This window comes from Panicum virgatum, chromosome 1K (assembly GCF_016808335.1).
Source record: "Panicum virgatum strain AP13 chromosome 1K, P.virgatum_v5, whole genome shotgun sequence".
Classification (NCBI taxonomy): Eukaryota; Viridiplantae; Streptophyta; class Magnoliopsida; order Poales; family Poaceae; genus Panicum; species Panicum virgatum.
In genome coordinates this window covers 561,153-583,968 of record NC_053136.1, presented here as the reverse complement: position 1 = coordinate 583,968, position 22,816 = coordinate 561,153, and the positions used below count along the sequence as shown (strand labels likewise).

Below are 22,816 nucleotides of genomic sequence, written 5' to 3'. Positions count from 1 at the left end.
TATAGTCTAGCTTTTTCTCGATCAAGTTTGATCCGGCCGGGTGGCTGCTGGATCGTGTCGTGTCGTATGATGCGTACGCATTTGCATTGGTTTAGTTTCATTATTTCACCAGATTAATTAATTTAGCATATGCATATCACTGCTACAATACAAAAAGCATTTTTAAGAACAGGCAACAACCCATTTTTAGGGGCGGATGTGATACCCCGCGCCCCTAGTTCCCGCAGCTAAAAATCAATTTGTAGGGAACGTGTCTGTCCCTGCAAATGCAATTGTATATTTGTATTGTAGGGGCGGGTGAGCCCATAACCCTCCTCTACGAATCAGTTTTTTAAACATAAAAAAATTAGGAAAAAGACTCAAATAGAAAAACAAAAAATATCCCTATTAACTAGCCACAACCACAAGCCACTCTCCTATTTGAGGTATAACTTTTTTGATGAGATATATGCACACGTGCGTAAATCAGGATTCGAACCGCCTATCTCAAGTCTCACGCTTACTTTTGTTACCACCACACTACACACTTACTTGTAACTCTGTGCGGTATGCTAGTTTTTTATATTAACTCTGAAACTGGTTTATAGGGGGCCGGTGACGGCGTCACCCGGCCCTAGAAATACGTTTCTAGGAACAGATGACGCCACCACCCGCAAATAAAAATACTTTTCTATTTTATTCAAAAATTCATTTAAATCTTTACATATAGCAAAATAAATTAAAAAGTGAAAATTCTACACTATGGTTATTGTGAACTATACAAATAAAAAAACTATGTCAAAGTATATTTCAGTGTATATAAAAGTTAAGCTTGTGGACCCCTCAAAGCATGAATTGAGTTATAGGATACTATAAAGTTATAGTTATTGGAGAACTTATTACAATAATTTTTTGCACCATTAATTGATCTCAAAATGAAAAATTATATACTACAAACTTTTAGATCTCGTCATTCTCTATAATTTTAATATAAAATTTGACTTCATCCGAGATCATATGAAAAAGTTATGATTTTTTTTGCATGAAACCATTTGTAGGGGGTGGATCATGCCATCACCCTCCTCTGAAAATACCACTATTTTTAGGTGCGGGTGACGTCATCACCGCTCTACAAATAAAGTCATTTGTAGGGGCGGATGATAGTATCACCCGTATTTAGAAATGTATTTTCAGGGACGAGTCCAAAGCTATAGCTATAGTAAGCCCGTTCCATGGACATGTAGTCAGATCTATGGACATGCAGTCGTATCCAACTACCACACGTTATTAATTTGCAGATCGGAGTAGAGTAATATTCATCAGTGGTAGGCAGGACGACAGCTAAAATTAACTAAGCACACGTACATCATCCCCAGCTCTGATGACTAAAAGTTAAAAAAAGTAATACAAAGCTAGCTAGATCCTCTTATTGATACAAAGATATGCCGCTCTTCTACGCAAATAATAAAAAAGTAAACTAGCTACAAAAATCAAAAAGCAAAGGGCTTGAAGGCAAACGTACAGTCGTTGGCACTAGCTTTTCGCCGCTGCCCTGCGAATCCGATGCTCCCGACCGACCAACGCAAGCAGCTGATCTCATTCAAATATATTATATTATATTCTTCATGCATTTGCAAATCAATTATTAGTGGTGGGCATTCGATCCCTCTCTCTTTATATATTAATAAATTAATATATATATTTCAATTCTTCTTTGCAGTAGAATAATTGAATGATCGATGAGCACCAAGACATGCATATGGGTGTTAGAGCATTTCATCTTCTTTTTCCCACAAAAAAAAAGGAAAAGTTGTGTACGCATCACCAGAAAGGTGCCTACTTTTAAGTACGTTATGGAAATTAGTACATATTCTCTAAAACATCAGATGCGTTCTTATTGTTCATGGTAATTGAATCTCAACTTTGGCAAAATTAGGTGCATGATGCCGGCTCATTTTGATTGGTTATCTAACTAGTCATTTACCTGAATACTAATATAAATAAGCAATACACAGGTTACTTCATGGAGAGAATACTCTCATACTATTTGTTTAGGAGAAGACCGTAGCAGAACCGTCCAATAAATTAAACTGACTTAAGTGTGTCATTCATTATTTGAATAGTTAATCCTGCCAACAAGAACTTAATAAATGGTGTTATCCGACAGTCTGTCGGTAGTATTCCGATTTAATCACTGATTTCATCTATCGAAACAAATACCGGAACTCTCGCTTGAAGCTGAGCACAAATAGCATACATGCCAGAGTAACAATCAATTCTTTACTACGATGTGACTCGGTGACATAGGCGGATCTAGCCCTAGAGCTCACCCTAAGATTTGGCCCAAAGAGCTAATCCCTTTCCATTTTCATATTATATTTTATCTTATTTCTTACTACTAGAAAAATGTAGCTATTAATTATTTTCTTGTATAAAGTAATTGACAATTGAATTGAGAATGTGAAAATAAGAAAATAACATCTTTATTAGATTAGATTGACTTATTCGCTGGAACATTTAAATTTTTCTTCTATTGGATGACTCTAACTTGAAATCTTAGATTCACCACTACTGGGCGATCAAGATTCTCTTATCTGAGAGTGGTGACGAATCGACTCGATCCAATTCTTGTAAGGAAAACCTAACGGCACCATGCATGCAACCCCGTCGAGTCATATGCCTCGATAGTTCCCACTACAAAATGGTTGAATCGCCTCAGACTCCCACCTCCATTCTGAGCTGCGCCCTGTCGAATCCTCCTGTCCCAGCCTTCGCCAGAGCTCTTGTAACATCCTAAAAATTTACCGAATTAAATCACGCGTCAAAATATTTCTTTCAAAAATTTTCTTATCATTGAGCTCAAACCATCATAAACCCCGAGCCCTTTTTCCCCGAAACCGTCCCATTAGATCTCCGAATCAATCGATGTCTCGTTCCTCTCTTTTCCCTGTTCCGCGCGTCGCGTACCGCCGACCGCCGCGCCACGCCCGACCAACGCGCGTGCGCATGCAGCCGCGGTCGACGCCACGATCGCCGCCGAGCGAATCTCTCGCTTTCTCTCTCTATTTCTCTCCCTCTCTTTTTCTTTTTCTCTTTTTCTCCTCCCTTTTTCCATTTTTCCTTTTCTTTTCTTTTTCCTCTCTTCTTCCTTCTCCCTCTCCCCCCTTCTGCTTTGTCCCGCACGTGCGCGCCCGCCTGCCTCCGAGCGCCGCAAGCACGGCCCGCCTCCCTCCTCCACGCACGCACGCCCCGGCCCCGACCTCGCCCTCCCGCGCGCTGCAGAGCAGCCGCTCGCCACACCGCCGCTCGACCCGCACGCGACCCGCCCTGTGCACGCCCGCGCCCCGGCAAGCCACGAGCACGCACTTCACGCGCACAGCGTGGCCACGCCGCACACCGTGCCGCCCGCCGCTGGCACCTCGCCCTCGCCGCTCGCGCCGTCGCTCCTGTGCTCGCACAGCGCCCGGCCCCTCCCACGTGCACCGCCGCGAAGCCCGCTGCCGAGCAGCAGCGTCGCGTCCTCCGCCGTCGGCACAAAGCCGCCTGCCTCGCTCGCCGCCTGCCCGAGACGTCACGTCGCATGTGCTCGCCTCATCGCGCTCCACGACACCCGCGAGCGGCCGGAGCACCATTAATGGCGCCCCGCGGTGCCCGCCGGCCGCCACCACCGCCCCGCTCCCATCTCCACCGCCTCGGCCGCCTATAAAAGGGGCCGAGGGGCACCCCCGGCGCTCCCACAACCCGCAGCGCCGCCCTGCCCAGCACCTCCCTGCCTCTAGCGCCGCCGCCACGCAAGCCTTCGCCGGCCGCCGCCGCCACCGCTGCCCCGCCTCCTCTCCGCGTCCCAGTCCAAGGTGAGCGGGGGGATCAAACCCCCTTGCCTCCCTCTTCCTTTTCCCTCCCTCTAGCGTCGCCGGGGCTCGGGCCGGCCGCTTGTGGGTAAAGTTGCACACCTCTGCAGAGTTAAAACCTATTCGAATAGCCGTGCCCACGGTAATGGGCGAGTTACGGTGTGGTCACATAACTAGTGTTTCTTCTAGAAATGGATGGGTTGGCGTGAGTTGTTTTGGAAAAGTGTCCGGCAGTTGTGCCGTGTGTTACGGCGGATGAGGAGTCCGGTAGCAACTTAAAACTTGAATCCTGTGTGGATCAACCCTTCGTGTTAATCGGTACAAGAGAACTGGTTTTGGAAATGCTTCTTTCAAATGAACCCTTGCATAAAATATCGCTTTCCGCAAAATTAAACCTTAACCTTATCCTTGAATTACCCTGTGCATTATATTCTGTTTATTCCCCCTCTGTGGGTGTGGTTGGACTTGCTGAGTACGTTTGTACTCACCCCATTCTTAATTTTTACAGAGGAAGACCCAGACTTCGTTCCCGAAGACATCGAGTAGGGTACCGTCCTGCACCCAGCCTTGCCTGTGGATTAGGGTCACCCGCAGGAGATCCCGCATGGCGCAAGACTCTGATGACCCCCTTTTTATAATTAATATTGTTGTGTGGGTGTGGGTTGTAATCCTCGCGATAGTGACGCTTCTCTGCCCATTACCGCGTAGAGTTGTACGGTGATGAACCATCTGATGTAATAAATGTGTCATCAGCCTCCTAGGACTGATGTTGTTATCACATTTAAGTCTTCTCTTATGAGGGGACGCTTCAGCTCCCGTACTCCCCTCACTCCAATGTCCCCAATGCCACCTGTTTACCAGATTTGACCTGGAGAGGCACATGTGATGCAGAAATAAAAAAGTTTTGCAACTCACCTATTGCGGAGGAGTCCGTCCGCGATCACTGGAGGTGGCGGAGGACGACGAGGAGGGGGAAAGGAAGACAGGAAGACACTGCATGAAGGGTAGGCGCGACGACAGTGGCAGCCAGTGGTGAGGTCGGGACCGAGAGGGTGAGCAGAGATAGCGGTTCCGAGTTCGCGGGTAGCATCGTTCGGCATTTGGCTGAGCGAAGATATCGTGCATGGCGAGCGAGGGTGCACTGGCCTGTTGATCCATGAGATTGAAGGTCGCCGGATTTGGGTGTGCGTGTGTGGGGGGGGACCTAGGGAGATGGAGTTGCGAGGCGGCACGGGGCGACGATGTGGCATTTTGGTGGGGACTTTGCCCGTGGCTCCGTAGAGCCACAGGGTGGCGCTGACACTACAATCTTTTTAGTAGCAGAGAAACATGAAAATAGAGTGATAATTTTTTTAAAAAAAAACTACATAAATTTTCTGAGCACATTAAATTTACTAAAGTAATCACAGCACAAAATGACCCTACTTTGAAGTTTTCATGAACTTTAAATGTTTTAAGTGCATTGTTCATATTCTGATTTTTACGGAGGGTAAAATAGGCATTTTACTGTATATAACATTTTCCGTATATGATATAAACAATAATAAGCCTAAAAATTGGTTTTACATTTCTATAGTATTCCTACAATATTCTATGCATTTTCAATATCTTTAGCCTTTGAAACAATACACCAGAAAATCAATAAACCAAGATAATGGGCTGAAATTATTAGACAAAGCATGGGCTGAAAAACATTAATGGGCTTACGGCGATCCTCAAACAAACAAGAGGAAGCAGACAGAGAGAGAGAGAGGCGAGGCGAGGCGAGGCGACGGGCAGCACCACCACCACTTGCTCCTCATCTCGTCTCTCTTCCACTCGCTCGCGAGCAATCCTACCTACAAACTCTAAACCCAATCCCCTCCCCTCCTCTCGCTCGTCTACCTTCCCCTCCAGCCCATCTCACCGTACCGTACGTACCAGGTAGCAGCTAGCTAGGCGCAGGCCATGGCCGCCGTGACCGCCTCTCTGTCGTCCTTCCCGGCCGCTGCCAAGGCGGCCGCTGCTTCGCCGTCCCCGTACACGTCATGCACGTACCCGCGGCGCAGCGCCGCCCGGTCGGTGCGGGTGCGCGTTCAGGTGTCGACGACGGAGACCGCTGAGGCGGGGCCGGCGCCGGTGAAGACGGAGAAGATCTCCAAGAAGCAGGACGAGGGTGTGGTGACCAACAAGTACAAGCCCAAGGAGCCCTTCGTGGGGAGGTGCCTGCTCAACACCAGGATCACAGGAGACAAGGCGCCGGGGGAGACGTGGCACATGGTCTTCAGCACAGAAGGTACGTACGTACGGTTTATTTAATTAATTTGCTTATTGCTGCATTATTAATTAGACTGCATAAATAAATTAAATAAAAATTAGCTTGAATATATGCTGTTATTGTGCATATATACAACAGGCGAGATCCCTTACAGAGAAGGGCAGTCCATCGGCGTCATCGCCGACGGCGTGGACAAGAACGGCAAGCCGCACAAGCTCAGGCTCTACTCCATCGCCAGCAGCGCCCTCGGGGATTTCGGCGACTCCAAGACCGTGAGTCGTCGGTCCTTGTTGACTTAGCTTGCTTGTTGCGCTGCTGATCATCAGCTGGCAGCTAGATCTACATCTACTTGTTGTTGTGTGTAGGTGTCGCTGTGCGTGAAGAGGCTCGTGTACACCAACGATCAAGGAGAGGTCGTCAAAGGAGTCTGCTCCAACTACCTATGTCAGTAGAGTACTAGTGTTCATTTTCAATTCATCAGTATATACAATCATGCATGCTGCTGCTGTTTGTTCCGATCCATGCATACCCTGTCACCGTACCTGTCAGATGCATGAGATGATTGATTACATATGGAATTGAGTGCAGGTGACCTGAAGCCCGGCGCTGAGGTGAAGATCACAGGGCCAGTCGGCAAGGAGATGCTCATGCCCAAAGACCCCAACGCAACAGTCATTATGGTGAGGCTGATGATCATGCATGCATGATCCTTGCTGCATCGAGTATACTATACTACTGATGATCTGATACATGTACGGCATGTATGTAATTGATTGTCATCAGCTGGCGACGGGTACCGGTATCGCCCCCTTCCGCTCCTTCTTGTGGAAGATGTTCTTCGAGAAGCACGACGACTACAAGGTATGTGTGTGTACATGCATACTGTGTTGAAGAGATCATCCTGAATTGTTTAATATATCTGCTGCCTCCCTGCCTGCCTGCCTGCCTGCAGTACAACGGCCTGGCCTGGCTGTTCTTGGGAGTCCCGACGAGCGACACCCTGCTGTACAAGGAGGAGCTGGAGAAGATGAAGGAGATGGCGCCGGACAACTTCCGGCTGGACTTCGCGGTGAGCCGGGAGCAGACGAACGCGGCGGGGGAGAAGATGTATATCCAGACGCGGATGGCCGAGTACAAGGAGGAGCTGTGGGAGCTGCTCAAGAAGGACAACACCTACGTCTACATGTGCGGCCTCAAGGGGATGGAGAAGGGCATCGACGACATCATGGTCGACCTCGCAGCAAAGGACGGTATGATCGAGCATGTTTGTTGTTAATTTGCTTGCATGTGTTTAGTACGTTAATAATTAATGAATTAGTATATATTCTACACCCAACAGTCAAATTACTATCGGACCGATAAGAAATTACTAAACTGAATCATTGAATCATGTTCAGTATAATGATGTCCAGTAATCACGCACAGTGGCTATTACTGAACAATTTTTCAATGGATGTGATTCATTAATGTGATAACTCGGTTCAGTAATTTCTGATCAGTTCAGTTCGTAATTTGACATGTTGGGTGTAGAATAAACGCTACACCTACGGTATAGAATAATACTACAATCAAATCTGACTAGCTATATATAGTTGAAAGAATTAAGTAAATAATCAATTTGACCAATCATCATCCATCAGGGATCGACTGGATTGAGTACAAGAAGCAGCTCAAGAAGGGCGAGCAATGGAACGTCGAAGTCTACTAATCCATCGTCGATTCTCACTAGCTAGTACATACAGGCGCACGTCAGTACATTATATCCATCATTTTGTTGTGCGATAAATTTGCCTGCCTGCCTGCCCCTGCCTGTGATTTCCCTCATGCTTGCATGCTCTACTAGTAGCTTTTTAACTCAGCTTGCATGCTGAATTCAAACGTCCGATCGATTGTTGTACATATTTGTTTCATGGTCGTCGATCGATCCAGACCTCATGTATTTATTATTTATTATTTATTATTATATAGGTATATATATTTTGTTGTTATTTTCTTTTCAAGATCACATCAAAATGGATTTATATATAGCTTTGTTTTTAGAGCAAGATTTTTTTTGTTGAGAAACTGCTCCTAAGTGAAAGTGAATTTATTTATTTAGATTTATTTATTTATTTATTACGACGAGTCCATCAAATAATAATACTGGGCTGTGCCAGTGGAGGAAGGCGCGCATGGGCCCAATCAATAGTGGCCCACCTCATAAAAAGAAAAGAAAAGAAAAGAAAAGATAAGCCCAGCCCAGCCCAGCCCATCCTTATTCTCTCCTAGGGTTAGGGTACGCGGCGGCGTATAAAATCTATCTGCGCTCGACTCTCGCGCCTCCTCCCCTCCGCCGCCGCCGCCGCCGCCGCCGAATCAGCCAAGATGAAGACCATCCTGGCTTCCGAGACCATGGACATCCCCGAGGAGGTCACCGTCAAGGTGGCGGCGAAGGTGGTCACGGTGGAGGGGCCGCGCGGCAAGCTCACCCGCAACTTCAAGCACCTCAACCTCGACTTCCAGCTGCAGGAGGGCGGCCGCAAGCTCAAGGTCGACGCCTGGTTCGGCACCCGCCGCACCATGGCCGCCATCCGCACCGCCATCTCCCACGTCCAGAACCTCATCACCGGCGTCACCAAGGGATACCGCTACAAGATGCGATTCGTCTACGCTCACTTCCCCATCAACGCCTCCATCACCAACGCCAACACCGCCATCGAGATCAGGAACTTTCTCGGAGAGAAGAAGGTACTCAGAGCATCTCCAGCAGATTGATTGCCTATCTCCCATACCCCTCCATCACCAATAATACTAGTCTAAACATTTTGTTATTGTAATTGTAATGCTATAGGGTTTGAATTTGCATATGCAAATGAGTGGTAGCCTCGTGCTTGTCAAGTTGCGATGCTGGGTACCTTTCTATTTATTTTTAGGTCAACTACCTGAACGATTTTTATTTCATATGCTGGTCACTGATTTAGGAGTAGAGGAAAAACAGAGAAAACCACATGCAGGCTAAGTTACACCCGAGACCCGATCACTCCAAGTAAAAAGCATTGCACTGGCATCCGCTAATGATGATGAATAGGGAACCTCTGCCCATAATGCATACTCTAATTGGCTGGCTTATCCTTCAAAAAAAAAAAAAATCGGCTGGCCTAGTTGCTATCTGTACATAATTAATGGTGGCTGAATTTTAGTTCTCCATTCTACTCTCCCATTAAGGGTGCCTGTGCTTTGTCTACGCCTCAAGTGTGGTTTTACCTGTTCCATTTCTCCTACATGTGATCTGTATCTTGTGAATTATGCATTCAATTGAAATGTTCTGAGGGTTTCCTTGCATAGGTGAGGAAGGTTGACATGCTTGAAGGTGTGACCATTCTGCGTTCTGAGAAGGTCAAGGATGAGCTCATTCTTGATGGCAATGATATCGAGCTTGTCTCTCGCTCTGCTGCTCTCATAAATCAGGTTGGAGTCCTTGCTTCTCTGGTTTTACTGCAGCTAGTTGATTTAGCCTTTGACCTTTTAACTTTAAGCCACTCTCCCTATCATACTGTTAGGGCTTAAAGTTACAGGATAGTAGTCATGTGGATAGGGTGTGACAGTTCCATTTTCATTAATAAACTCAAGCATTGTGTTGCCCCACCGAAATGTTAATTTTGGACCATTTATGTTTCCACAAACATGTTTGATGCATAGCTTATCATATATTCAATACAATAATTTGTGGGGTCAATGTTTACCCTTGTGTGACAAGCCATATCTCTACATTACAAACTGCAAATGTTACTACTGTATTGGAAATTGGAATGATCCTGTTGGTGAACATGCATCTTACCATTTCTCCTTATCTACCATCATAAACTGAGTTTTTCTGTTTTTGTTGTAAACAAACAGAAATGCCACGTGAAGAACAAGGATATCAGGAAGTTCTTAGATGGTATCTATGTGAGTGACAAGGGTGCCATCGCTGAGGAGCAGTGAGCTCTTTGTTGCTCTCTGTGCCCCTGCTAGGGAAACATGTGTTAGACAGAACTGGGGGTCATCCTTTTTGTGCTGTGTTTTTTGGTCAGTCAATTACAGACTTCACAAATTCATCAGTTTTGTACTGTTTTAGGATGCTATGTAATTGGAGAGGTGCTCCTGTGCTATTGTCATTGTGTGAGTATTTTCGTGTTCAAATTCCCCACATATATCTTCCGTTTCTAGTTGAAGCCTTGATGGGGGAGTCTGACGTGGACCCTATTACCTACCTTGTTTTCCTGCCCTCGTGATGCTGTGCTGATATTGGACATTGACGGGCATGTTATTAGGCAAAAGCAAGGCTGCTGCCTGTAGCCACGAATTGATAGATTCTGAAAGGAAATTCATACCTGCCCGGGCTGGCTGCGACTGTCTAATTGGAGGATTCTCCCTGCAGTAGGGTCACCTGAAAAAGTGAGCTAACCTGAGTTTGGTCACTTGTCATTGACCATTGGCATCAAATGATACCAATGCGGCTGCAGAGCAGCATTGAGAGAACAGGTGATCGAATGCCCACAACTATCACTTGTTCCTATTCCAGAATAATAATCTGTATAAGAACATACTATAGCACATGAATCTGTATTTGTGTACCATTACTAAATGCATATATTGTGCACTCCAAGTGATCTGGGGCTATGAATAAAAAATGGTCCGGTACTCAGAATATAAAGAGGACGGGACATTGCTCTGTCAGCTACAGGTAGAGGTAGTAGATCCAACAATGGAGCACACACCACTTGCAACCACACAAAACCTGTCCAATGACCACCTGTCCAAGTCCAAGAGTGGACTTTTCCAATTCAATCTTTGGTAACTGGCTTCTCTGTCTTGGGTCTTCTAGATGCACGCTAGGGCAAGCTACGACTAAACCCAGAGTAACCCTTGTTTCTTGATAGCTGCACAAGTGATCTACCCAGCACATGAATCACTTGTCTGGATTGGGATTCGATGCAGGCTTTGCACTGGAGCTTGCTGGTGTCTGTGCAGAGAGTGGGTGTAACAGGGATAGGATATGTTTGTGCTGTCTGAATGACCTGGTGGTGCTTCGAGAGAGGAGACGGGCTGCCGCCACCGAACTAGCTGCTATTCACCCTCCTTAAACAGCTGTAACTTCTTTTTTTTTCTTCTGCTTGATGATTTATTTGCAGTGCCGTGCTCTCACAGTACACCTTCTACGGGCTCAAGCTCACGACTGCAACTTTCGCCATAACATTCGCCAACATGACTCCTGTCCTCACCTTCCTCATCTCCATAGCTCTGCGGTATGTATTCAGACAATCATCTTCTTCTCCATCTCTGGGCACCCGCACGTCCAGTAATAATTTTCTTTAAAATGGATCGATGCTTCAGGGTGGAATCACTCAACCTCAAGAGCAAAGCAGGATCGGCGGCAAAGATCATCGGGACGCTCATGTCGTTAGGAGGAGCGCTGCTGCTGAGTCTCTACAAGGGTGTTGCAGTGACGACACACCATCAGCAGAGCACAGCAGCAGAGGCACCTGCAGCTTCCTCCCAAGTACAAGTACTCAGCAGCAAGAGCTGGATGCTGGGAACTGTATCGTTGCTGGCAAACTGCCTCTTCTTCTCCTTGTGGCTGCTGCTGCAAAGCAGGCTGACGAACAAGTACCCGGCGCTCTACTCCAGCACCGCCATCATGTTCTTCTTCAGCACACTGCAGGCAGGAGCATTGACAGTGACGATAGAGAGGCACTCATCAGTGTGGGTTGTGACTAGGAGGCTGGAGATACTCACAATCTTGTATTCAGTAAGATATCATGCATGCATCTCGATCAACACTACTTTACAGTTTACAGTGCTTGCTTAGGCGCTCCAGTTAGTTACTATCCGATCGATCCCTAACTAGCTGCTAATCATGGATGACACGATGGATCCACTACGGTTGTGACTATTGTTTATAACAAACCAATAACGTCAAAGTAGCTAGCTTTATTTCGGAAATAAAGCGGTAATTAATTGCAACAAGGAACCCTGGCCTGAGCGCACAAAAATGCATGCATGGTAGCTAGCATATGTAGCCTGACTGCCTGAGCGCATTTTGCCCAAATAAAAGGAGAAAATACCACTGACCCTTTCCCTTTTCCACTGACCCTTTTGTAAGTTGAAAACCACCTGTCTTCCACTAGATTATGTTGCATCTGCTGGCATCTGCTCTCGTGTTAGGCATAAATCTTTCATGCATTATATTGGCAGACTGTCAGATTATGTATATATGTTGCTAGGATATATATAGACTATTTTCTCGCTCAGAGAATATAATCAACCTGATGATCAGAAAATGAATATAATTCAGCTCCCTGCTTTACTTTGAAACTAAATAGTACTTGATTGCATATATATACTAGGGCATCATGGCGTCCGCAGCGGGCTTCCTGATAATGACCTGGTGTGTCCACAAGAGGGGTCCAGTTTTCACTGCAGCCTTCATCCCCATCATCCAGATCATGGTAGCCATCATCGATTTCTTCTTCCTCCACGAGCAGATCTATCTTGGCAGGTACATCTTTTTCCTGTTCAATATATAGCATGCAGTTGTGTATATCTGCATGAGTGGTGACATATAATTCTTTTTTGGGGGGTTGTTTAAAAAAATGCAGCATTCTAGGTTCCGGACTGATGATATTTGGGCTATATCTGTTGCTGTGGGGAAAGAAGAAGGATACCTCGGCATTTTGTGCAGATAACAAACAAGTGGATCAAGAGGCCAACCATGAGGAGCAACAAACGACATCTGTCTAGTACTGTACTATACATATGATATGATGAGGTATACACATACGTACAGTATAGATATGTGTATACTGTATGTATGTACCTGAAGCGCATCTAGGCCGATAGATGCTAATGGTAAGTTTCGGTGATTAATGACAACCATATGCGACTAACGTGTGTTTTGAAGGAAAAATCAATGATTGTTTAGTCACATATGAAATATGAAAGGAGACCCCTCAATTCGAAACAATCATGCGTACCAAGGACTCATTAATTTTCAAAGATTAAGGACCTTTCTAGTGTCAAGTGTCACAAGGAGATGAAGAACACTTGATTTAGCTAGGGTTTAATAGTTTTTAGTTCTTGACCGTACTATTAAGAGAGATTTTTGAGTTAGTAGCTTGACCTATTTTGAGTTGGCCTTAAAAATCTTGCACACTCGCTCAAATACAGCTCAAGACAATCCAAAGAAGTCAATACAACACTTGGAAGAAGAAACGATCGAAGAACAAATCAAATCCAAGTCAATTCAGCTGCAAAACAAGAAAATTAGCAGCACCGGTTTAACCGATGCTTGAGCATCGGTGCATCCGAAGCTTAGCGGAAGGACCGATGCCCTCTGTCGGCTCATTTCTTTTAATGCAAATTGGAATGAAGTCAAATACCCTAGGTCACCGGTTGAACCGACGGTTCAAACATAAGCATCGGTACAATTGACATACTATTGATCAGAGAGCATGTTTGGGTGGTTGAGAACTTGCCTTCAGCACCGGTTTAACCGACGCATCTAAGGAAGGCATCGGTGCATTAAGTATACTATTGACCAGAGACGATGTTTTGGTGGATTCAGCACCGGTTTAACCGATGCCCCATCGGAGCATGCATCGATGCAATGACGCAGGCCTGTGCCCAGTGTCAGAACTTCCAATGGCCACTATTTGGACGCAGAGAGACCGGTTGAACCGATGCCTAGCATCGGATATTCCAATGGTCCCGATTTTTGTGTAGTGGATTTGCAACGGCTATGGGGGCTCCTCCACACTATATAAGTCAACCTCCTGGCTCATTTATGATACCTTTGACGCATTGAATACCTGAGGCCACCCAAGAGAAGAGGAGAGAGTGTTTTGAGCCATGAGATGAAGATCTAGAGCTAGAAATTGTTCCAAACTTGAAGAAATCATCCTTTGCAAGTGTAGCAAGTGTGCTTGAGCTTAAGGCCAACTGAGTGTAGGTCAAGTGAAGGCTTAGGAGCTTGTTACTCTTGGTGTTTGACGGCACCTAGATGGTCTTGGTGATCGGGAGGTTCTTGGTGAGCTCTTGGAGTTTGTGGGAGTCCCGAGAAGATAAGCTTGTACATGGTTTGAAGCTTGCCGTTTCGGAGATGGAGAAGGAGCATTCTTAGTGATCACTTGCTCTTTGGTGAAGCAAGGGAGCAATACCTTTGTGTGGGTGAATACCCTTGTGTGGGTGCTCCAACGTGGATTAGTGGGGAGCGTCAACTCCTCGATGCCACGGGAAAAAAATCTGGTTGTCTCATGTCCCTTGCATTATTTCAAGCAATTAAATCCTTTTGTTCTTGTTCTTGCTCTTGATTTCTTGTGGTTTGACTAAGGACAACTTGCATGGTAGTGTGAACCTTTAATTAGGATTTGATCTTGCTAGTGTGCTTTTGTCTAGACAAGATGAGCATGTTAGTGTGTTTACCTACCTAAGGGTCCTTTGCTAGTATGCTCTAGTTGATAGGTTTCAAATTTGTAGATTGGGCAATACTAGTTTAGGTTAAGGACTTGATAGAAATTCAAAAAAGTCTCAATTCAACCCCTTTCTTGGGCCTCGATCCTTTCGGTACCCATCAGGAGAGATATAGCTGATTTTTTCCTGGCTGGTGGCTAGTACTGTACTATACATATGATGGATGTGTATAAAGAAATAAGCCACATTTTATTTGGAGACTCGAAATAAAAACTGAATAAAGCAGTAGTATCTTTAATTAATTTCTTGGACTCTTGGTCCTTAATTAGATTTGTTGCAAATGAAATTCTGTATATATGTATAGTATTCGAGCCTTATCATTATTATGTTCTGAAATCATATTGCCGTGGTCAAAATTATTGTGTCTTGTGGACATATGCCCATGTCTGAATACCATCCTTTTTTTAAAAAAAAATTGCGGCATCTTGCAGGGAAAACAGAGAATGCTAGTTCACTTGGCACCTGTTAGCAGTGTTATTCTCTTTACTAAGTACGCATGGTCTCTGGTGTGATGGATCCTAACAGCCGACGAGCATATGCTCTTCTCCCAATTAATCGAGCACTATTATTATCATCTAGGCTGCTAGTAGCTAGCATCCAGTTCAATTCTTTACAGTAGCTGCATGCATCTGCAAGCATGGTGGAAGAAGAAAAAAAAATGGTGCAACTATGGATAGTGCAGGAAGGGATCTATATATGACGAGAGAGAATTATATATATTAAGAAGCGATGGATTATTATTACTAGTTGTGTGAACTTGATTCCTTGCGGCCACAGTCGTCCATGATGCAATTCTATGTATATTATTTATACTCTCTCCATTCTAAAATGTAGGTCGTTTTGACTTTTCTAGATTCATATATTTTGTTATGTATCTAGATATATGTTATATCTAGATGGATAGCAAACACTATATAAATCTAAAAAAATCAAAACGACCTATATTTTGGAACAGAGGGAGTAATTTAATTTATCAGTACTCGTGAAAAAGTGTGTGGCATGCACCTCAGCTTTGGTGGCTGGCTGGCTAGCCTATTATGATCAATTCAGCCAGACTGACGTAGGTAGTAGAGATGCAACTCTCAGTTCCATCTGACGAATGCCATGCTAACTCTCGAATAAGATCAGACGACATTATTAGCTTGCTTGTCCATACCAAAATAGCTAATTAATAAGCTAGGTAGCAGATGAATGAATGAATTTTACTCTGGTCGGTTCTGCCGCTGCATGCATGCATGTTGAAGCATTCAACGATGGAGCCGAGGCCTCTCGATGGCCCGGCCTGCCTGCCTGCTAATAGAGGCATCGATCGATCAGGCCTGCCTGCCTCTCTCTCTCTCTCTCTCTCTCTCTCTCTCTCTCTCTCTCTCTCAGAAGAAGAAGAAGAAGAAGAGGTCTTGGTCTTGTTGGATCCCCAAATTAAACAGCGAGCGAGCGAGCGAGCATTGCTCCCGGCCTCTCCCTGGTTCCGATCCATCCTCTGCCGCCTGCATCTATCTATCGGCTATCGCATTCCCAATCCCATTGGATACATACATATACACACCTCTCCGTCTTCTTCCCGCGCGCGCTGTATATTACATTACATTACATATAGCTGCTGGCTGCACAAGAAAAAAAGGAAGAAGAAGAAGAAGAGATCGATAAAGAAGAAAGGCAGGCAGGCAAGCAAGCAATGGCGGCGATGAGTGGGCTGTTGCTCTGCCTCCTCCTCCTCCTCTTGGTAATAAGCGGTGTCGCACCGGCGCAGGCGGCGGAGATGGAGATTGAGTTGGTGCCGATGACAGAGAATGAGTCGTCGTCGTCGTCGCCGCCGTCGTGTGCGAACCCGGTGAGCGTGGAGGCGGCGTGCCGCGGCGCGTCGGAGACGCACGCCGGCGTGGCCTACGAGCACTGCGTGGAGTCGCTGGGGGCGGACCCGCGCAGCAAGGAGGCCGGCAACATGCACGGGCTGGCCATGCTGGCCACCAAGATGGCCATCGACCACGCCGCCAGCACGGAGGCCAAGATCGACGACCTGGCGGAGATGGAGGAGTCGCCGCACGCGCGCGCCCGCTTCAACCACTGCATGGAGCAGTACGGCGGCGCCGCCGACCTCCTCCGCGACGCGCTGGACAACCTCAAGGCGGAGATATACGGCAAGGCCATGGAGCAGCTGGCCGCCGCGCTGGGCGCCTCCGAGAGCTGCGAGGACGCCTGGAAGGGCGAGGCCGAGAGCGCCGTCCCCGTCGCCGCGCACGACAGGGAGTACGGCCGGATGGCGCACATCGCGCTCGGATTCACTCACGCAGCCGCATGATTCACCCACGCAGCAGCAGCCATTGCATCACTAGCTCATTCGTCTATCAAAATCTCAGCTCGCCTATCGTCGCCCCTTGTTCGATTATTCATCTGCTGCATGCTATTTGATTAATTAATTAATTCCATGCATATTAATTATTATTAGGAGATCGATCGAGGCAGGGGTTGTGCACATGCAGCATGGCCTCCAATGCATCTACTACGTACTACGTACTATTATTAGGATGGATGGACGGATGGATGGATGTTTTTCCATTCATCCCATCTGATCTGATTGATTCTACAGTAGTCTTTTTTTTTCATTTTCCGTTGATAAGATATGTGTGGTGTAGGCCGGCCGGGTTTCATTCATTCATCAGATGAACGAAGGGAAAAAGAAGAAGGAATAAAAAAGGCTGCTTAATTATTGATCTACTGTTCTGTATCTGATGAATCAGTTTGGCTATTATTATTAATTGGCTCTGCATGAATCTAATTCGACAAGAAGAGCACTGCAACAAACCTGCGGGCATTCAGTTGCAACCCTGAGCGACAAAGAGGTTGCTTACACGCTTGAGCCACCCACCTGGGCAGGCAAAGCATGCACCAGGGGCGTGATCCATCGATTCTTGAAACCATTCACCACTATATATATCTACAGAACAAGAGTAATATAAGTAGCAGCTAGCTAGCTCGCAAATCAGACAAACATGGCACCTCCATACTACCGCTGCTGCAGCGCATTGTTGCTGCTGCTCTTGATGATCCAGCAGCAGCAGTGGCCCTTGTGCGACTCGGCCGGCATCGTAGAGGACACCTGCCAAAGATGCAGCCAGAGCGACCCCAAGGTGAACTACACCCTCTGCATCTCCTCTCTTTCCCAGGACCCTCAGAGCAGGCAGGCAGACCTCCACGGGCTCGCCATGGTTTCGGCCAAGCTGGTGAGGTCAGGTGTGGTGAGCATGGAAGCCAGGTTTGCCGAGCTCAGCAGCAGGGAGAGGCCGCTGACCCCCAGGAAGTCCTGTCTCGAGGCCTGCGTGTGGCTCTACCTCAACTCGCTCTACGACCTCGACACCTCCATCGCAGCGATCGACGAGCGAAGGTACCCGGACGCCAAGACATCCATGAGCGCCACCATCGACGCGCCGGTCACCTGCGAGGATGCGTTCAAGGAGCAGGGCTTCGAGCCACCCTTGAGAGCGGAGAACAAGAACCTGTTTCAGCAGGCGGTCATCTCCCTCGCCATCGTATCCCTACTGTGATTATGATATATTACTGTACAGTGTCCAAGCATGTAGTGATGCTAATTGCTATATGAACGAACCATAAATAAGATTGTGCTGAGGTCTTTTACAGTGCACAATACGACTATATACTACCATCTGAGAATGACTCGTATATAAACATCGAACGGTTGAGATTTTTCTATACTATTGAAACATTGATCAGGAGTATAAGGTAGTATATTTAGATAGTATAGGTAGTATAAGGGCAATATGAGAAAAATAATTATTGATACTATTAATTTATATTATTTTTCTTTCTTTCTCTTTCTTTTCCGTTCCTACTCGTTCCTTTCTTCTCTGTTCCGTTCCCAATTTCACGAGCGGCACCTAGGGTTCCATGGCCGTCGACTCTTCAATTTCAGAAATAGTTGGTACTAATGAATCGATTAAACAAACTACGAACCATGGTAATCGATTAGACAAACTATGTACCATGACTACGAACCAACGACGACGCCCGGCGAACGCGCGCTAGGGGAGGAGGCGGCAGCCCAGCATCGTCCATTGTCCCGCGCGCGGCAAGGGCCGGCGGCACCCAGGCCGGCGCCGACGAGGACACCCGATTTTTAGCATGGGGAGGAGGCCACGCACGACAGGCGGCGCCCCAAGGGAGAAAGCACGAGCGTCGCGAGGGGCGGCGGCCTCGAAGGGAGAGGGGCACACAGAGAGGGGATGGGGTAAATTGCCAAAAGCTATCCTCAATTTATATTAAACTAATAATGACAATTTTACTCTTTTTAATGGATGGTTAGATTTTTTTATATTACATACTACCAAATGGCGTGTCCTGGTGTGCTACCTTTGAATCCGCAATGTAACCACAACATCAAAATGCTGTAAAATTTCTTAACCCATTTGATGGGCCATTCCAGGGCTAATGAATGAAATTCAGGTGGGGGATTCTCTCCCCTCCCGGTGACCTTCAAAAAAAAAAAGAGCTCGTGCTAGAACCCCAAGAAAGTTGTGCGCTACCTGGAACAAAAGCTTGCAGGCATATGGCAGCTTCATCTTGGTCATGTTTTCTCCGTTCTTGCACATTGAACGGTATCAAGTCTTCAGGTTGTAGTTTGAAAGTAATCGGGTGCTCTAGCCTAAGAGGGGGAGGAGGTGAATTAGGCACTAATAAAAACTTAGACCTATGGCTCCAACTAGTTTGCACAAAATTTAAACTAAAACATGCTATCTAGATGTGCAACTAGGTAGTTCTAATGTGAAACCCCTATCCCAAAAGAGTTTAGCAACCTATAGCCTTTTCTATCAAGAAATTATTCTATGAAAGTAAAGGCACACAAATTGCTAGTATGAAATGCGAAAGCTTAATGAGCGGGATAGGAGATAGCAAACTCTTGACGCGGGTGTTTATCCCGTGGTTCGGTTAGCCACAAAGGCACACCTACATCCACGTTGTTGTAGCACTCATTAAGAGTATTGCTACTCGGCCACCAAGTCTCTTCCGTGAACACAATCACGGTCACCTTGACCCCGGGTTCCACTAAGGAGCTTCTCCACAAAGGATGGGGGTCTCCACGTCCCCCTCACAAAGATGTCGTCGCCGCTCCACACCAAATCGGAGGGTCGATGACGTTGCCAGCGAGCTTCACGCTCCAAGGTGCCAGCGCACCAAGTTCTTGTTTTGGTTCGCTAATGAACCACAGCACAAAGGCTCAAAGCCTTGCAATCTCACTCACTAAGAGCTAATCCTTTACACAACACTCTCAAAGTGTGCTAAGGGCTAAGGATATGATCTTGATGCTCTTGTATGGCTTGGAGATGTTCTTGGGTGTGTGTGGGATGTCCAGCAACTCCAGCAAACTTCAAATGGCCGGGGTGAGGCGTATATATAGGCCACCAAGTCTTGTAGCTGTTTCTCCAACGGTCAGCAGAAAACTGCGTATCATCGGATGAACTGATGCCTCTGGTAGGAGTAGCGTCGGTTCATCCGGTCACTCTAAGACTTGAAATAGCCGTTGAGCTTCTGACGCACTGTTTGCTGACGTCATTACACCGGTGCTTTGCTCCGATGCATCACCGGTTCAACCGGTGCTGAAGGATCTTCTCCTGGGCGCTTGACATCGTCTCTGGAACATAGTATGCCCAATGCACCGATGCCTTTCGTGGATCTGTCGGTTCAACCGGTGCCTCACAGACTTGCATCAAAAGCCAGACCATCGGATCATCCGACAACCATCGGATGCACCGATGCCTATAGCATCAGTTCTTCTGGTGCTACTGAAGAATCTTTGTCTTGATTTCTTTGACTTGGATTTCTTCACGGTCTCTTCAATTCTTATCCTTTGGACCGAAGAGGTTTCAGGGCGCTGCCCTGAGACCCGCGAGGGGCGGCTCCCCCTCGACCCCCGTCAGCTAATCGGTTAGCGGAACCACCGTAGGGGCGGCCCTTCGGGCCTAGCTATGCCTATCTTCTCTTTGTCATCACTTGAACCTAAAATCCTGAGAATGGTCATCTTAACAATCATATTAGTCCCATTGATTGCGTTGTCATTCGATCACCAAAATCACTCGAAATGGCATAAATGGTGCCATGTTCATTACATAGTTGTAGTACCCCAACAAGCCACATTTTCTGCAAACCTGCAAGCATTCAAATCCATAAATAAGGTGAGCCCAAAGACATACAAGTCCTTCATGTTGGCGCTGGTCAACTAAACTTAATATCCACCATGTCGCAAACAATGTCAACAGGGCTAAGTTAACTCTTTCGAAATACTCAAGCTGTCGACCATTGAAAGAAAATACTACCACATCCTTTAAGACCTGTTTAAGAAATCAGCTCTGAAGAACCATCTAGTGTTTAAGAAGAAATAGGAAACATAATATTGTACCACAGAAACTAGCATGATTAGAATAATGGAAAACATCTATGAAGCTGTAGGTATACACTGTATGTCTAGAATATATCTAGGTTTCCTAAGTCTCTATGACCCAAATCATCTAACTTGAATTTTCATACGAGCCCTATCAACACGGGTCACAACATGGAATTTTAAAGCATGCCTACAGAAACTAATATTATAATTTGATATTAGAATGCACCTGAGTACAAGAAATCTTTTCTGTTATATAGCTGAAGCCATGCATGATTAGAGTATTGCTGGTATGAAAGAAAAACAGTGTTAAAATTAAAACCATTAGACACATTTGAGGTGTTAGTGAGACAGAAGTATACCTTATGTCTTCAACTTTATCAGCATTACCACTTGGTTCACCAAATGCGCTGCCATAATGGAATCGACCACAAGACAAACCAGCCTTTCCACCAATAAGTTCAATCATTTTACCTGTAGTCATTCGACTGATGAAGCAAAAAGAAAAGGGAAAAATGAACCAAATGGGATGGTATAATCTTAAGATGCCAGCAGTTCACTAAACATATCACATCAATATCTCCAACTTTTACTACTTAGTAGAAAGTAGAATACCAAAAGTGTAAGAGAAAAAGAAAAAGAAATGATACAGATTTAATTTCTAAACAGATATTTTCAAGCAAAGAATCAACAACATAGCTGAATCAGACATGACAAAACAATTCATAATAAAAATAAAAATGGTTACAGAAAATACAAATATTGTATTCAAAGGCACATCAATGTTCACAACAGGAGGAACTTTTTCATACACAAATTATACAAGGTTAGGAAAATCGATGAAGAGATAAAACAAGTACATAATATAACAAAGGTAATATCAAACCTAGGGAATCCATGAGGATTCATAATTAAATCAGGGCATATTCCCCTCTCGGAGAAGGGGAAATCCTCCAGCTGAACAATGGTACCACAAACACCTTTCTGCCCATGTCTGCTACTAAATTTATCACCAACCTGGCTCACAAACAGAACAGACAAATTTAAACCCATCTGTCTACCATTAAAATTAAGTGAATGCAGTAAATAAGCCATACCTCTGGCCTCCTTTTATGGTGGATAATGCACTTAATAGACAGTTTCTCATTTGTATCTGAACAAAGCATTACACGATCTACAACAGTAGTCTCGCCATCAACACCTTTGTAAATGGGCGGTGAGTCATTGTAGTCCCTAGGTGGTAGATTTAGACCATAAAGCACATATAAAAAGGTCAGAACTTCATAGGTATAAAATAGAAGATGCAAATATAGAACAAAACAAAAGAGAAAACACAATACAGGCGAGTGCTCACGTGTCTTTTAACAGTGCACCAGCACCTCTTCTATCTACAATTTTGGGACTTTGCTTGTTCACATAGACATCATGATTGCGAATTATTTGGCCAGGTGCAGCAATACCATCCTCATCAAGTGCATGTGAATAAGTTCCTAACATTCAGAGAGACACAGAGACAGATTAAGAACCAAACAAGCACATACAACAAGAAATCCTAAAGTTGGACTCAAGGTGTATGCCTATTTGAATTTATACTCAATGTTATAACAGAACAAGGTCTCTCCTGCGCATTCGAGAAAAAATAACAGAACAAGATATTCTTGGATGACAGTACATATAATGCCATAGGAGAACACAACTAAGGACAAATTTAGGTGGCCTCCAGGACAAAGTCAAGAAAATAAAGCACAGGTTCTACGAACTTGAGCACATCACTACAATTAATAGCTTCCCTTTCAATTTCCTCCTCCAGAAGTCAATCAATTTGAATTTGTTTATGAACCTGGTGAC

The 22,816-nt window shown here is 45.5% G+C and overlaps 5 protein-coding genes across 5 annotated transcripts; all 5 read left to right on the top strand.

Moving 5' to 3' along the window:
* The first annotated feature begins 5,552 nt into the window (after positions 1 to 5,552).
* Positions 5,553 to 8,130, top strand: LOC120651695 (ferredoxin--NADP reductase, leaf isozyme 1, chloroplastic-like). The gene is made up of 7 exons (XM_039929622.1): positions 5,553 to 6,105; positions 6,226 to 6,359; positions 6,453 to 6,531; positions 6,676 to 6,767; positions 6,871 to 6,948; positions 7,040 to 7,337; positions 7,728 to 8,130. The coding sequence occupies exons 1-7, from the start codon at positions 5,778 to 5,780 to the stop codon at positions 7,793 to 7,795; spliced, it is 1,077 nt and encodes a 358-aa protein (XP_039785556.1). The 5' UTR covers positions 5,553 to 5,777; the 3' UTR covers positions 7,796 to 8,130.
* A 244-nt stretch (positions 8,131 to 8,374) lies between these two features.
* On the top strand, positions 8,375 to 10,280 carry LOC120654413 (60S ribosomal protein L9). The gene is made up of 3 exons (XM_039932287.1): positions 8,375 to 8,814; positions 9,412 to 9,534; positions 9,964 to 10,280. Exons 1-3 carry the CDS (start codon positions 8,452 to 8,454, stop codon positions 10,048 to 10,050), a joined length of 573 nt encoding a protein of 190 aa, XP_039788221.1. The 5' UTR covers positions 8,375 to 8,451; the 3' UTR covers positions 10,051 to 10,280.
* A 133-nt stretch (positions 10,281 to 10,413) lies between these two features.
* LOC120652477 (WAT1-related protein At3g30340-like) lies at positions 10,414 to 12,926 on the top strand. Its single transcript, XM_039930670.1, has 4 exons — positions 10,414 to 11,354; positions 11,443 to 11,857; positions 12,456 to 12,607; positions 12,708 to 12,926. Exons 1-4 carry the CDS (start codon positions 11,314 to 11,316, stop codon positions 12,847 to 12,849), a joined length of 750 nt encoding a protein of 249 aa, XP_039786604.1. The 5' UTR covers positions 10,414 to 11,313; the 3' UTR covers positions 12,850 to 12,926.
* A 3,058-nt stretch (positions 12,927 to 15,984) lies between these two features.
* On the top strand, positions 15,985 to 17,285 carry LOC120653435 (putative invertase inhibitor). The gene has a single exon (XM_039931416.1). The coding sequence runs from the start codon at positions 16,253 to 16,255 to the stop codon at positions 16,874 to 16,876; it is 624 nt and encodes a 207-aa protein (XP_039787350.1). The 5' UTR covers positions 15,985 to 16,252; the 3' UTR covers positions 16,877 to 17,285.
* Positions 17,286 to 17,444: 159 nt separating this feature from the next.
* Positions 17,445 to 18,231, top strand: LOC120650831 (putative invertase inhibitor). The gene has a single exon (XM_039928119.1). The coding sequence runs from the start codon at positions 17,568 to 17,570 to the stop codon at positions 18,117 to 18,119; it is 552 nt and encodes a 183-aa protein (XP_039784053.1). The 5' UTR covers positions 17,445 to 17,567; the 3' UTR covers positions 18,120 to 18,231.
* Positions 18,232 to 22,816: the final 4,585 nt, after the last annotated feature.